The 16,625-nt window shown below is 37.4% G+C and overlaps 1 protein-coding gene across 1 annotated transcript in view; it reads right to left on the bottom strand.

Annotated features, from left to right (window-relative positions):
• ATG14 (autophagy related 14) overlaps positions 1-16,254 on the bottom strand; it is a 36,486-nt gene extending 20,232 nt beyond the window's left edge. The window contains exons 1-4 of the mRNA XM_019725769.2: positions 15,997-16,254; positions 4,441-4,503; positions 3,220-3,262; positions 988-1,069 (exon numbers count right to left, since the gene is read on the bottom strand). Coding sequence (XP_019581328.1) covers positions 988-1,069; positions 3,220-3,262; positions 4,441-4,503; positions 15,997-16,217 — 409 coding nt within the window. The 5' untranslated portion in view covers positions 16,218-16,254. The remainder of the gene's footprint in view (positions 1-987; positions 1,070-3,219; positions 3,263-4,440; positions 4,504-15,996) is intronic.
• Positions 16,255-16,625: the final 371 nt, after the last annotated feature.

The raw sequence follows: 16,625 nt of genomic DNA, 5'->3' as shown, positions 1-16,625 counted from the left end.
AGGTCCATTGCTTTAGAACCGTATCTTTTATTTTCTGTGGTTGTTGCTTTTGTAAGTATTCTGGAGTTAGGAACCTATTAGAGCTGATCAAAGTTTTAAACTTGTCATCAGAGAAATGCACATGCTCAGTAAACTCAGCAATTTCAGGAGGTTATCAGATGCCTGGGGGCAAACCACTGGTGTGCACATCATGGGAAGATGGAGGGAGAGGTGAACCAGTGTTAAGTAACAAGTCCCTATATGGCAGTTGAAGCAGAGCCTCTGGAGAACGCATGCAAAACTCAGTGGGAATCGGCTGTCTGAATTCTGAGCGCCTCTGCAGTGTGCAGCCCTGCTTCTCCAGCTTCTTAATCCCGTGCGACTCCACGAGCACTTTATGAGGACAGTTTCAAAGGAAGCTTTTACACCATTACATACCACTATAAAATACTTGCCTCTGAAAGCAATGAGTAGAGAAGAAAGGGATTCACAAGGTATGACGGTGACTCATTCTAAACTTTAAACACTGATCTTCAGAAATAGACATAATATTTCTAAGGATGCAGGATTTCTGAGGATTCTCTAAAATTTTGACACTCACCTACAATAAAGTATGAACTGTACAAATATAATGTAAGATTAATGCAGATAAAAATATGAATAAGACACACTATGGAAGAAAAAGTCAATATTCTGTGCTTCTGGTATGAGCTAATAATTATTATAAATGAGTACCAAGTCAGACTTTGAGCTTAGTTTTAGCTAAGGGAATTGGGAAACATACATTCCTTAATTATTTTAGGTGAGAAAGGTAGCGGGTTATTTAAAGGTCTTCATATAAAAACTCCTTACACAAATGTTTTATGACAGAAAGGCAGGCAGTAAACTTTTCCAAGTTGCTATTGCTTCCCTCTCCTCTCTCTGTCTCTCTACCTCTAGTTTATTAATCTCATGACATTCCATATGAGCCCTTTGTCAGGGCTGGAGGGAGGGGATCAAAGTACTTACTTTTCTTCATTTCTTCATTTCCTTTACATATCGTTTGTTTCAGTTGTTCGATTCTCATCTTGCAGGACATTATTTTCCATCTCTTAAAAAGTATGCAATAAATATCAGAAACGGTCTCTTAAATAAATATGATTATCTATCTGGTATCACTACCTACTTTCAGGTATGCCTTAGAAAGCATAATCAAGAAAAGACAAATATATTTATTACAGCTTTAGTAACTGTGGTACATTACAAAAAAGAAAAAAAATGTTATTCAACACGAACTTGCTAGACAATTAAGAAAGAGAAATTCACATAGTTCTTCTGTATAGTGCTAAGGAGCACAGAGAAAAATGTTGGAGGATGTTCTCTTAACATGCTCGGTCCAATATACAGCTCCTGGTCACATGTGGCTATTTAAAAGTCAATTAAAATTACATAAAATAAAAATACTTAGCTCCTTACTCACACTACCCACATGTCAAATGCTCAACACATGTGGCTAATGGCGACCACATTGGTCTATGCAGATATAGAACAATTGCATCATCACAGAAACTTCTACTGACGCACTGCTCTAAACTCTTAGTGCTGGTTAGACAGTTAACGTCTCTGTGTTAACTTACTGATACAATAAACAAGTATTACTTCCAAATAATTAAAACTGCAATAAAACAGAACTTGAAAAAAAAAGTATGGAACTCATGTAAGATTTCTTGAAAAGCCTTAGACAATTACACGAAACATGCAATTTCCTCTTTACATTACCAGGATTTAGATCCAGCTTCCCCCAAGGTGAATAAAGGATCTGTAAAAATGCGACCTAGTAGTTTAAAAGTCTGGTTATCTATTCTACATTGGCTCCATAATAGAACATGGCTAACTAAAAGCTTAAAACAACATTCAAATAAATGCCTGCGGTGTTGAACACTTGTCTACATAGTCTGACAGTACACACAGTGGGTTGCAGGGGTGTTCTGGCGGGCAAAACTCTAGCCTCTCCCATGGAGTGAGAGAGACTTCTGAAAACAGATTCATGTAGGCTAGTGGATTCAGGAATGAACTGGCAATGATATGGCTTTACTTTTAAAGGATATTATTGTTAAAAAAAATTAATACTGAAGTTTTTGATAGGAAAACTAGAAAATACAGGGAATGTAGAAAAACAGGGATAGGATTCTTGATAAATAGCCTTCATGATCTTTTTCCATACAACATATTTTGTTTCTACAACATTCAGAGTATGAACATAATTCACTTCTATCACAAATATTCTTTAAATAAGTTATTATTTAAAAATTACGAGTGATGATTATTATTGTGAAAAAACTACTCATCACAGAAGAGAAAAAAGAAAGTGATTGTTAGCAGGACTCCTTCCCATTCCTCAGGGGTAATCTCAGTTAAAGTTTGATGTGTATCTTTTCAGATTTTTTAGAGTATATTTATATTTAAAATACATACACAAATGGAATCATACTTTATCGTATTTTTTGTTTTTTCATTAAAAAATTTATCTTGGACATCACTCTGTGTCAGTACATGTAGACTGATCACAATCTTTTGAACAGTTACCCAGAATCATAATTATGTACTCCATCCTACTTGATTAGCATTTAGATTATTTACAAATTAACTTTACTACTAGTGCTGCAGGCAATCAGTTTCTTTATCCGTGAATCTCTGCATTCATGTGCATTTCCTTAGGGTGAAAATACCACATGTGCATTAAAAATACAACAAACCACCACGAAACTGTCCCCCAAATATGTCAACGTATATTTCCTCCAAAAGTGAAAAAAAATGTTGTCAACCAAATTCCTTAGTTTCATACGTTGTACTAATTTTTTCCCAGTTTATGTTCATTTTGCTTATTTATAAAGGTCCTCTCACCACCAGATTACATAAACACTCTTCCATATTTTCATACGTTTACTTTTCACATTTAATATTAATCCATCTAGAATATGTATTTATGAGGAAGATTTTTTCTCAAAAAGGAAAGCCCACTGTTCTTGTATTTCTATGTCAATACCAGACTTCATATGATGTCTTCATAACCAATACCCTGTTTTTGGTTATCTAGGTGAAATATTTGAGAAGCCCACACTACGAATAAATTCAAAGAGAGGACCACCAAAAATGATTAAAAATAAATTTAAATTCAAAATGATGTTTTAAGTTCTACCAACTTAAAAACATGTAATCTCAAGGATAAAGAATATTATTTAAATAGTTCTTACAGCTTACCAACTGATCTGTTATCCATTTTCCTTCCATAGCTTTTAATACTCTGTATGGACAAAAGATACAGAAAATAAACTCTCAAAACAAAATTTTGTAAAGATCAAAAATGTAAAATCAACAACTTTTTAACATAAGGTCTTACAAGTGACTAGGAATACCAAAGTGGGACGTAAGCATTTAAAAATGTTTTCCAAATTCTTTTTTCTGCAATTTTCTCTCAACTCCTTCCTTTTGCACTTCTAACACAGTCCAGAGCCCTTCTATAAATGTTCACAATAAACTTGCATAACAGCCAAAGCCTTTGTCCTCAGTCATAATCAACAATTTCCATCAGTCATGATTAATAATAATAGTTACAAGAGAATTCACGATGGAAAATGTTATGATCATCTCCCAAAGAAATGGCACAAACCAGTATCTGCAAAAATTTGTTTTGTTGAATGAAGTGTTCTATAAAAATAAGTTTCTATAATCACAAAAATTAGAGAAATGACTGAGTTAAATAAATTCAAATAGGTTTCTCTAATGCAGGGCATCTCAAAAGATCAATTCCACTTCTCAGTGTGTTGATCTGAGCCAGGGTGTGTCTGGAGAACAGTGACTGGATCAGTTTGGGACAGAAGGTTCTACAGGACAATTCTCAAATCCAGAGGGTGAGAGATTCATCAGGGGTGCTTGTTAATAACTCAGATTTCCAGGCTTCCCCCCACACCCACTGAATCAGAATATCTGAGGATAGGATTTTAAGAATTTGCATGTTTAACCATTTACCTCAGTGAATGAATTCTGACATAGACACCTGCAGACCACATTTTGTAAAACACTGATAGGGAAGAAGAAAGATAAATGGAAGCGGCGTCCTACAGGAGCCACCATCACTTATAAGCCACCATAGGCTTATAGACTCACTTAAGTCTATAACATGCTGACAGTCCATTTAACACATATTAGTTATCAGGGCCAGGGGTTTGACTCATCCATCCAGTCACTGAGTGCCTACTGTATACCAGACACCGGGTCTGATCCCAGTATTTTTCAGAAACTTGATAATCTCCTATTTTGCTTCTCCAAGATGCACTGCTTGCTCTTCCACACTTTGAGATTGTGTTCTGTGTTTAATAAGTTAGCAATCCCTGTATTTGTATCCACAGCACATGTCGAATTAAATAAACGACATGGTGATTAGATAACCATCACAAATTAAAAATCCAAATGAAAACTCACTCTTTTTGAAATTCTTCTTGCTTGCTCTTAAGTTGGCTTAACCGTTCCTTCTTGTCTATAAACCTGTAAGAAAAAAATTCAATGATCATTTTTTTCAGTTCAATGAGATTATGCAAATTTCTGAGCGCCGATCACATATGCAAATTTCTGAGCGCTGATCACATCTGCAAATTCATGTGGAAATGACTTGAAAGTGAGTATTGTACACATCTTCTCAATGGGGTGCACACAGCTGCTTGCCACTTGGTTATTTTAAAACTAAGTTCAAATTCTCAGCTTTAAAATTCTTTCATGGGTTTATAAATATATCTATAAAGTTTTTACCCCCCAGGTTAAATTGTTTTTCTAAACAGGTACATCAAAGTACTAAAGTGAATTCAAAGAAACTGAGACTTTTTGTTATAAAAATTATTTTAACTATTATGCTTCATTTAATCTTGCGCTCATTTATAAACTGGTTCTTTACAATCTTTAAAGCACATTTTTTTCTTACTTATTTTATGGCTAGTCATTGCAGGTTAACCAGTTACTTAGTAAAAGTTATCAAAAGGAAGGGATGTCATATTGCAGTTCATTTTCTCTGTCAGTCTTCTATACTTATCCTTATTATTTTCTTCCTGTTACCTTACTTGGGGTTTAGTTTACCTTTTTTTTTTTACAATTGGAAACTCAAATCATCGATTTTATGCCTCTCTTCCTTTCTAATAAAACCATATAAAGTTACAAATTCCCCTGAGTATTGCTTTAGCTAAACCCAAAGTTTGTGATACGATGCATTTTCATTATCATTTAGTTTGAAATTTCTAACTTTCCATAAGATCCCTTCTTTGACTCGTAAGTTATTTAAAAGTGTATTGTTTAATTTCCAGAAACATTTTATCAGTAACTTGTTATTACTGTCTTCTAATTTAATTCTGAGGTGGTCACATAACAACATACTCTGAGATTTCAATCTTTTGATGTAAGACTGCCTTGTGGCCTTGAATTTGGTTTGCCTTGGTGAGTTACATGTGTACTTGAAAGAATGTGTATTGTTTGGGTACAGTGTTCTATAAATGTCACCTAGCGGAAGGTGGCTAACAGCGTCATTCAGATGGAGATCTGTGTTGTTCAAGATGGCGGCCACCAGTCACACGTGGCTACTGAACACCTAACATGTGGCTTGTTGCTTACTAAGGATTTGGTTAAAAAAATTTTATGACCAACATCATGCAACTGATTTTCAATCAAGCTAACAGTGGCTCACTAACTGTCGTCGAGAAAATAATGGCAATGGCACATGCTCCAGTCACATGGTATGGAGTCTAAGACAGAAGTCTCTATAACACTATTTCTATAACCCCTTGTTTGAAATATACCCAAAGGTATCTGCTTCAAAATGGAAAGGATAAAATGGTCTATGACTCTACCACATAATAGCCACAGAAAATGTACAATACATAATAAAACAAAAAAGCAAATCAGGCAATATTATACATGACCATTATAGACTTATATGATTAAATTAAAATTAAATTAAAAATTCGGTTCCTCCATGGCACTAACATTTCAATAGCCCCACGCAGCAGGCAGCTACCACAGATACAGATACCACAGATACAGAACATCATGCAGAAAGTTCTACTGGGTAGCACTGCAATGGCCAGTAAGATGGCAACTATATGGAACAGTGTGAGAAAACTCAGAAACCAATGTGGAATATAGACAAACCCACAGATTACTTCATCAATTAACTTACCAGGCTTTTACTATGTGCCTGTAACTTATAACAAAGGATCTTCCACAATAGTACGAAATCTAATGATACACTTCTGCAGCTGAGTGTATACTCTTGGACATATTACTTATTTGTTCTATGCTTCCATTTCCTTGTATCAAAAATGAGAAACTAATGTGTTATTTCTTTCTCACTAAGGCAATGTGGTGCTTCATGTTCCCATTAACCTGAAGGAGAGGACAAACTGACAAGACTCATCAGACCATGCAAACAAAGGTCTGACATAGAGGATAAAATCTTGCTTTTAGAGGGCATCCAAGTTCTCCTTTTAGATCTGTTGTGCCACTCCACTTTGCGCTGAAACAAACTGGGATGACAATTCTGTCCAGCTTTATATAGACCTGTTTGATTCTCTTGAGCTTTGTTAAAAAAAAAAAAAAAAAAAAAAGGCAAACAAACAAAATTTAAAACCAATATACAGATGACAACAGGAATAATAAAAAGATAAATCCTACTGTAGCAAACACTTCATGGGTCACATTATCCTTCGTGAAGGAAATTAAAACTAGGTGGTGTGAAAGCTAAACAGTAGACGATATAAAGGAATGTGGCTGGGTCAGCATTTCAACTGCTCATCAGCACGCATCCATTCTCTGCATCCTCCAAGGCACACTCATGGACACAGGTAAACAAATAGTTCATTCCACAAGTCTGTGCTTCCTCAGCATGGTTTCCAACAAGTGGAAAGATTAATAATAGTCATCATATTCAAATAAGACTTAATGATACATATTTTATCTTTATACAAAGGAGGGGGAAGGAATCATATTATGTACTGCCTCTCAAGAATTTCATTGAACAGACATTATATAATTTATTTATATAAACTCCTGTTGAACGTTGCCACTTGCTTCCAGTTTTCACTATTATCAGTAATGTTATGAGTACACTAGTGTACAAATCCTTACAAACTGTTAAGATTATGAAAAATTTCTATAAATAATATAACTTGCTGGGTCAAATGTTTACATGCGAAATTCTGGCAGTTATCTTTCAACTTCCTCTGAATCATTTCACGTAATTTGCAACCCCACCAACAGTGAAGAACAGAGCTGGTTTTCAGATGCTCCCCGGAAGCTGCACATTTCTTTTCAGTGTTTGCTCACCTGATTGCCTCCCCTCCATTTACTCTAACGACAGTTCATAATTCATTTATTTGCCTTTGTTTCACTATTAGAAATGTTGAAGGCCCTTTCCTATCTTATTGCCTGATTTCTTTTGTTATTCCCCTATGTCCTTTGGCCATTTTTCTATAGTTTTTAAGTGTTGTTTATTCGGGAAATTAGTCATTTTTTCCTTTCATACATCTCAAACTACTGACTACTTACACTTCTGTTCTACAGAATTTTCCAACTTTTATGCAGATACAGCCAGCGATCAATTTTTTGTTTAATGACTCTGGTTTTTGTGTTATTTTCTGAAAGGAATCTGCCAGTGAACCTGTACCATGTATCATGGCTTTTACAACACAATTTCTTATATTTTCTATCCCAATTTAAAAATGCCTTTTAATTATTTACCAAAATCCTCCATACTTATAAGATTTGGGGTTTTCTTTTCCCCTAAAAAAGCACTCCCTTAAATTGACTGTTGTTTCCTAAATTCATCCATACTTTTGCAACTAATTTTTTTCCCCCAGTAAAAAAATACTCCCTTAAATTGCCTTTGTCTCCCTGTGATAGAGGCGGATGGGAACTAGCAGAGGGGTGGTCACAGAGGGTAGTACTGGAGATGGCACAGACCCCGGTGCAGGCTCCAGGGAGCTGTCCAGGAGTTACGCTGGTGTGGGCTGAGACTGCAGAATGAGTCAGAGTTGGCCCTGTTAACAGAAGGAAGGTAGGTATTATAGGCAAAGGAAATCCCGCTATGTTTCACAAGGTAAAATATTACTCTGTCTTGCACCAAAGGATTTCAACACACCAAGTGGGATAACAGGGATAGGCGTGTGTCACTAATGAGGTGTCAGCTAAGCGTGTGAGTCTCATCACCCCACGCTGTTCCTTGGCCACTGACAATCATGGCTGACTGAGTAGATCTGTCCACAGGTCAGGCCATTCCCATAAATCTGGCCCATATTACCAGAAAAACAGCACCAGGGCACGTGCTCTGTTAGGGGTCCACATTAATTCTGTGCTAGGCGATAATTCACGTCATTGTAACACCTCCAACTTACTGAGCACTTACCTGTCCCAGGCACAGTACCTTTCATAATATAACTCTAATCCCTCCACCTGCCTGCCCAGCCCTTTCCCTCCTCCTAGAGGTATATGTTTACTTTGTGCCCAGGGTTATGGGAATAAAAAGTCTGAGAAACACCACCAATGTATTATAAGAAAGGCAAAAAAATATATAACCTTTCAAATAAGCAATTGACGGCCTTAAAAAATATCCAAACCCTTTGAACCAGTTATTGCAGTTCAAGGAATCTATTCTAAGGAAACAGATTAGAAATGAGGAGAAGGGTTTATGTTTGAAGGTGCCAATCATGAAATCAGTCATAATGGCAAAAATTGGAAACAAATATCCAATAGGAGAACAAATAATTAAATAACAGTATATTGCCATGAAGGACTTCAAAATATTGTTACAGACAAAAACATGAATATGTGTTTATGAAATGTTGGATAAAAAAAGCTTATTAGAATAAGAAACTATATACACATATGGTATGATTCCAAGTGAAAAAAATATATTTAAAAGCACACACACACACACACACACACACACACACACACAAACAAGGCTGGAAAGGAAATAAATTATTAACGGAGTTGCGAAAATGAGTAAAATCCATTTCCTTCTTTAAGTATTTCTGTACTTGACAATTTTCTACAATAATCATTATTACTTTTATAATAAAAAGAGAGACCATTCAATCAATTCAAATTTCTCATGTCGTCTCCCCTTTGAGGATCATATCCACTATAAAAAACTATACATAATCCACTTCTATAAAGTCCTTAGGCCCCTTGAGACAGATTACTCTTTGGGCTTCTGAAATCGATGGGAGAGAAATGAGCCCAACAGTTTTTAGGTCAGTGGTGGAGAACTTTGCCCATCTCTGATTTGGGTCCTGGCTATGGTTAATAAGTGTTAATAAATGGAAGAGTTAATAACTGTTTCTGGCTCTAGAAATGAGGCAGTGAGGCTTCTCAGGTAAGTAAGTGAGAGCACAGATGCTTGGGAAAAGAGATCACAGCGTGCTCCATATTTAAGTGAAAACAGTTAAAGAACAAAATATTTCTTGAATTAGGATACTAACACAGTAAGAATTACTAGCCATCATATTTTTCTCCCTTAAATTCTTTAGGTATACAAGGGTATAATGTTTGTGGACAAATGCAACAGGGAAAAAAAGACAGTCCTTATCAGGATGGTTCTTTCATCTTATATTAGAATATTCAGGATATGAGAAAATACAGTAAAAACATACTCCACTGGCAGGAATGTAATAAAAAAATAGAAACAAAGTATTGTTGAGTTTCCTCACTTGTAAAATGATTACACTTATAAATGCTTACTCTACTTAGTCACAGGGATTAAATAAGACAAATGTGAAAAACTCAGGTATAGGCATTTAGCTCATAATATACTCTAGTTTCCCTTTTCTTCATTGCAATGAGTGATTTAGCACTTAATCTTACTAATGTATTAAATTGAACTATATATAAAAAATACAGTTCAGATCTGGAAGTGAATTTAAGAATTAGATAACCCAGGAGTAAGGTAAAACTTATTTCCTCATTTTTAAAATAGGTTAATAATGCATGGATTTATGGAAGGGAATCAGATTAACATAATAAATGTGAAAACCTTTTATAAATTCCAAAAAGCCTAATGATGAGGGTAGCCAGGGATAACCGACTGAAAACAAAAGTTGTATTTTTTCAGCAGATCCACGTGTTGGTGTAAATACAATTACTAAGCTGCATGGGCTGGGAGTTGAGACCCTTCTTTAAGGACACAATCAAATAGCAGAAAGGTTGGCAAACTCTTGTCTAAAGTAAAGATAGGGAATGTAGCTATCTGTTGAACTTTTGTTCTGAGTAGAGTATACAAATGTGTGTCCAGAACTGAATTCTCAACACAATAGATTTTTATAGGCTATAGTTTACTGACAACTAAAAGATACTAGAGGGAGACATAAATATCTAAAGGATAACTTTTTGGATGTTGGCTCTATAGCCCCCTTGAAATCTTCAGTAACGTCTATATTTCTTGCTTATCCTTTATCCCACCTCAATTTGTTTAGTGCCCATTTACTTCTGTTTCCTGGTAAAACTGTAATCATATATTCTTAAAATTTAGCAGTGAAGGTAATGCTGCATCATTCCTGAAAATGTACTTATAAAAGCAATATCCATATGCTCATAAAATGTGTCTTTTAAATCCACACTTCAAAATAACTGGTTCCTAACCCTCGGGCATTGTTTGTTGGTAGAACTGCAAACTGGTGCAGCCACTATGCAAAACAGTATGGAGGTTCCTAAAAAAATTAAAAATAGAACTAACTTATGACCCAGCAATTCTACTTCTGGGTATTTATACAAAGAAATCCAAAACACTAATTCCTATCATTGATCGCATTATTTACAATAGCCAAAATATGGAGCAACCTAAGTGTGCATCAACAAATAACTGGATAAAGATGTGGTACATATATGCAATGGAATATTACTCAGCCATAAAAAAACAATGAAATCTTACTATTTACCAACATGATAGACCTAGAAGATATTATGCTAAGTGAAATAAGTCAAACAGAGAAAGACAAATACCATATGTAGATTTCACTTACATGTGGAATCGAAAGAATAAACAAGCAAACAGAAATAGACTCATATACACAGAACCAACTAATGGTTGCCATATAAAGTGGGGGGTTGGAGGGTTGGGTGAAAAAGATGAAGGGTGAAAAAAAGAAGTACAAATTGGTAGTTACAAAATAGTCAATGTAAAATACAGCATAGGGAATATAGTCACTAATATTGTAATAACGTGCCAGGTGGGTACTAGACTTATTGGGGGATCATGTCATAAAGTATATAAATGTCTGACCACTACGCTGTATACTTGAAGCTAATATCAAATAATACTGAATGTCAACTGGAATTGAAAACCATAAAATAAAAATAAAACAAATGGTTCCTAAACCAGCATGAAGATTTTCCTGGTGCTAGTCTCTAAGTATCCTCCGATTATATTCCCATTCCATTCCTACACCTATCATAAATCGATATCCAATTTCTTTCCAGTTTTGACTAAAAAGATGACTTCAGCTGGTCAGTTATCCATTAACCGTGTTATTTTTTGGTGTCAGATAACTGTGTTCCTGTTAAAAGTCCTATAACTTTACCATGTTCGCCAGTACAAGATCCAAAGAGGATGGTGTTGGGAGTACTGCTTAGTATCAGTCCTCTTCATTTCTTAAGGAAGCACACAAGTTAAAGGGCAGGTGAAAAAGCAGAGAAGCAAGTGGGTATTGTTTGAGGACGGGGGCCAAGGTGGGAGATGAGGAAAGGACAGTGTTGGGGAGGACACACAGGTATAAGGAAACTCTTCTTCCTGAACAACAAAAAAAGTAGTGACATTTTTGGACATTTTTCAACCAATCTATCTGCCAGTCTCATACTGTCAACAAAATTATATAAAGAACACACGTTCCTTTCTTAGGAGTCAAAGGAACTATTCGTGAGACAGACTTAATCTTTAATATCTAATTTTCCTCGAACTGTTAAACCATTAAACTTGTATATTCAGCTAGTCTGTTAATGAAACTCGAAAAGATACATTTACATTTACAAGAACGTTGATATGCCTCATCACATTCAAATCCATGCAGGCACAGCTAATTTAGCCAACTTACTGAAGAAAAAAAAAATCAGAGGTTAAACAAGGGTTTTTAAACTGTGTTGCATAAAGCTCCATATTTTATTTCCATGTGGTTTCCCACAGTTAGCAAGGAGCTTCTCATACAGTAAAAGAGTCTGAAAGCAAAGCACAGAATAAAAATTTTTTCATAAATACTGAATACAGAATATCTCACAATCAACCTTTAAGCAGAGTTGCCTTTCTCCTCTGTAACTTGCCAGAATATTTATTGAGCACCCAATGAGAAATCATTAAAAATGATTTGGTTATTAGGACAGTGGTCCTGTGTCTCAATTTTTCCATCTTAGTAGATATTGGGCATTGTTCTGGGAACGAAGGAAAACAAACACCTCTTCTTACGGGGAATACACAGTTCAGAAAAGGGGAGGATGGAAAGTGAAATGAAGCTGGCTGAACAAATCACTGTGCAGTCTTGCTGCCCCTGAACCCTAAATTTTCCTTTTTAGTTCTAAATTTAGTATTTGTTGCTCTTTATCTTTTTTGGTCAGAAAAAGAAATCCACTAGAACAGCTCTCTCTTCTGAAAATTAACTTGACTGCTCAGATTTAGCAAAGGGCTTATATGTTTTTCAAGTTCTATTGCCTTTGCCATTCCTTCAACAATATGCCCATGTGCCACCCACTGCTGTTTCAGTAAGCACTGGTGATCTGAAAAAAAGCAAAATTCATACCTTCATGAAACTACATTCTGGATGCAGATCTCCTTCTCAAATAAATAACACTACATACACATTGTGCTCAGTACCATGAAGGAATTGAGTATTGTGATAGAAAATAATGGGGGGGGGGAGATGGAAGAAGTGGGAACCTACCTTAGTGAAAGTCGGGGAAGGCCTCGCTAAGGAAGTGACATCTAAGACATGAAAGACAAAAGATGCCAATCAGGAGGAAAAGTGTTCCAGACGGAGGGAATAGCAAGGGAAAAAAAGCCCAGTGGTGGAAAAGTTTCATGTGTCTGTGAATTTGACAGAAGGCCCCTGACTATGGAGCAGTGAATATGAGGGAGCATGGCATGAGTTTATGTTCTGAATGCTTAATATATGCTAGACATCATGCTAAGTACTTCAATCCATCTTTTTATATAATCACTACCAGCAACCTATGAAGTTAGATAGCCCACCATTTTCAAAATGAAAAGCACAGGCGAAGAAACTTGTCCAAAATCACATACAAGTGGTGGAACTTGGATTCAATTCAATGCAGCATGAATCCAAAGCCTGTATTTTTATTCAACCACATAGCCAAAGTCGGAAGGTAAGCAGTAGCCAAATCACATGGGGCTTTATATGCCATGGTAAGGAGCTTGAATTTATTTATTTTATCTTTTATGCCCTAATTAATGTTTTGAATTTTATTTTAAATGCAGGAGAAAGCCATTGAAAGGTTTAAGCAAAACAATGACATCATCTGATTTACATTTCTAGGGTGGCTGCTGTGTAGAAGCCGAGGGGGGTGTGGAGGAATTTGAATTAAAAAAAGTAAACCAACAAGTGGCCAGGAGAGAAATAATGGTGGCCTGGACTAGAAGTAGATGGATTCAAAATCTATTTTGGAGCAGATCCAATTAGACTTGCCAATGACTTGGAGACATGGCACAAGAAAAAAGAAAAAGTCTAAGGATAACTCCCGGGCTTCTGGCTTTAGTAAATAAATGGATCAAGATGGATAAAAATGAAATGGTTCCGGATCAGACTACATTTGAGAAGGAGGGGAAGATTCATTCAATCATTAAACAAATCTCTACTAAGCTTCTATTATGTGATGATAGAGTACAAAACTGACAGTCTTGCCTTCATAGAGCTTATGTCATTGGAGTGGAGGGAAGTTAGACATTAATGTGTAAGCCATAAGATGGTGATAAGGGCTAGGGAAGACAATAAAGTACGTTAAGAGGGAAAGGAGGTTACTATTTTAATTGAAGGGTCAAAAAGGGTTTCTCTAACGTCTGAGCAGAGGCCTAAAGAAAACAAAGGGGGCAGGCTTGAAGATTTCTGGGAGAAAAGAGTTCCTGGAAGTCTGAATAAGACTGCAGTGGCCATGAGGCGGAAGTGTTCTTGGTATGTTTGAGGACTGGCAAGTAGGTCAGGGCGGTATAGCAGAGTGGGTAAGGGAAAAATTATCGGACATCAGAGGAGGAATAGGCAATACAGAACTTTGGTTAAGGACTTTGGCTTTTTTATTTTGAGGCAAAACAGGAAACCCCTGAAAGATTTCAACAGAGTAATGAATGAGTGGAGTTAACTGATTGCAGTATGGAAATAACACCATATAAGGGAGCAAAGGTGGAAGCAGAAACTGGAGAAGCAATAATCCTTTGGTGGATCAGCCCAGGAGGTGCTAAAAGGGTCAGATTTAGGATAGGTTTTGAAGAATGGATAGAATTTGTTGATGGGATTAGATGGAGTGGTATTATGAAAGGAGTTGAGAAAGACTGGAAGTTTTTTGGCCTGTACCAAAGAAGAATGAGGTTACCACTTACTGGGTTGGCATGAGCATGGGAGGAACAGATTTGTGATGGAAAATAGTTAAGTTCAGTTTGCCAAGATGGAAATACTTATTACAAATTTAAATATAGACATTGAGCAGGCAGCTGTTTTCTGGATTCCAGAGAGGTCTAAGTTGGAGATACTAGTCTGGCAGTCTTCAGCATATAGAGGGTACTTAAATTAAAATCATGAGAATGGGCATAAGAAAATGTATATATAGACAGGTCCAGAACTGAACTTTTGAAAAACTCCATCAGTTAGACATTTCCATTTCATACCTAGTATTCTTATAATAAAACAACTGGTTTAATTTTAAAGCTATCAGCAGTTTATAAAGTCATCAAGTGTATCAATGAGAAGCAGCAATAAATTAATAAGATAATGTCCTGCAAATGTCCTCAAAAGAGAAAGAATCGACCTCCATTCATGATCAGAGGAATACTAGGAACTCAAAACATTTCCAAATACAGAGGTTGTACAATCCAGTAGGTAAGTGCATGGTATATATAGGTTCAGGCTGCCTGGATTTTAATTCTGGTTCCTACACTATCTATGTGACCTAGTGCAAATCACTTACTGTGCAGTTTCCTCAGTAGTAAGCTGGGGATAATAACCTACTGGGTTGTTATAAATGAGTTAATACCTGAACTGAGCTCAAAAAGTTAGCTATCTTAGCATCATGGACACTGTTATTGAAAGAATCTGGGAATGAGAGACCTGTCAGCTAATCACACTAATTTTGCAATTATCTTAACCAAGGACTTGTAGCTCTCTGGATTTCAAAACAAGGCCAAAACATGTTCCTAAATTCAGTTCTCTTATGTAAGGGTTTCCGGCTCCCACTCCGGGTTTTAAGACAGCCAAAACACATCCACAAACTCCTTAGCATGCAAAACAATCAGGGAGCAACTAACTAGTCCTAGTTCACACATTAGAGTAAGCATGTCTGATAACCAGGTCCACCTGTGACACACGCGTCAAGGGCCAGAATCCCTCTTAACCAGTTAGGTGATTCTCTTTTGGTCTCTCCTCTAGAGAATGAATGTGCTTTCGAAGATAAAGGTTAAACCAAGCTTTGAATGGGAGTGCAGCAAAGTGCAGAGAATCCAACTGTATAGCGACAACAGGGGAAGACTTCTCCAGAGTCATCATCAATCCATTTTCCCTAGTACCCAGGCGCACAGTGGGGTCAGACTCCTCTCGGGCGGGTTATGGGGAAACGGGCACCTTTCCCTTATCTAGCTCCGACCGTCTCCTGGGAACAAAAGCAGCTACCCTCCCTATCTCCCCCTCCTCTTGCGGGATTCCGGAGTCCGGATCCGGGCTTCAGGCTCCAGCCTCCAGTCACCGGGCGGGGGAGACACGCAGGGAAAGAACAATAGGGCTGTGGCGGCCGCCTTACCTCTCACGGTCGCGGCCGTCGAAGTAGACGAAATCGCCGTTCTGGACGCACTTGGCGCAGGTCAGCCGCCGGCGGGTGGTGTTGCACAGCGGGCACCGCTCGACCGCCACGTACAGCCCCTCCGCGTCGTCCACCGAGTCCACTAAGTCCCGGGCGAGCGGCCGGGGCCCGCAGCCAGGAGCCTCCGGCGCCCGGGATCCCTTCCCACTGGGAGACGCCATGATAGACTAAGAGCAGAGCCAGTCACGTGGGATTTTGTTTTCAACCAGATGCATCCTGGGCGAGGAGGAGGGGCCTGGGGCGGTGCCCGGAGGGCAGGCGTGGGTGCGGGCAAGCCCCTTGCCCAGCCTCGCTGGTTGCGGGCGGGCGGCGCTGTTGCTTTTCCTGTCCGCTGAAGGGCAGCAGGTTCCCGAAGCAAGAATTAGGTGAGCGTGGCGAATCAGCCAAATAAAATGTCATCACTTGTAAGTCAACGCCTCAAATTTGTGTAAGAAATAGTAACACGATGCCCTAAGGATTATGGGAAAACGGGTTGAGAACAAAATAAGGGACATTCTTTAATTCGTTATGGATGCTTTAAAATTTGGCTTACAAGGTTGGATGAGGGGGCTGAGTCTTTGAATGAGATT

This window comes from Rhinolophus sinicus, linkage group LG03 (genome assembly GCF_036562045.2).
Source record: "Rhinolophus sinicus isolate RSC01 linkage group LG03, ASM3656204v1, whole genome shotgun sequence".
NCBI lineage: Eukaryota > Metazoa > Chordata > Mammalia > Chiroptera > Rhinolophidae > Rhinolophus > Rhinolophus sinicus.
The sequence above is the reverse complement of the archived record's forward strand: the minus strand, read 5'-3'. Positions and strand labels throughout refer to the sequence as shown.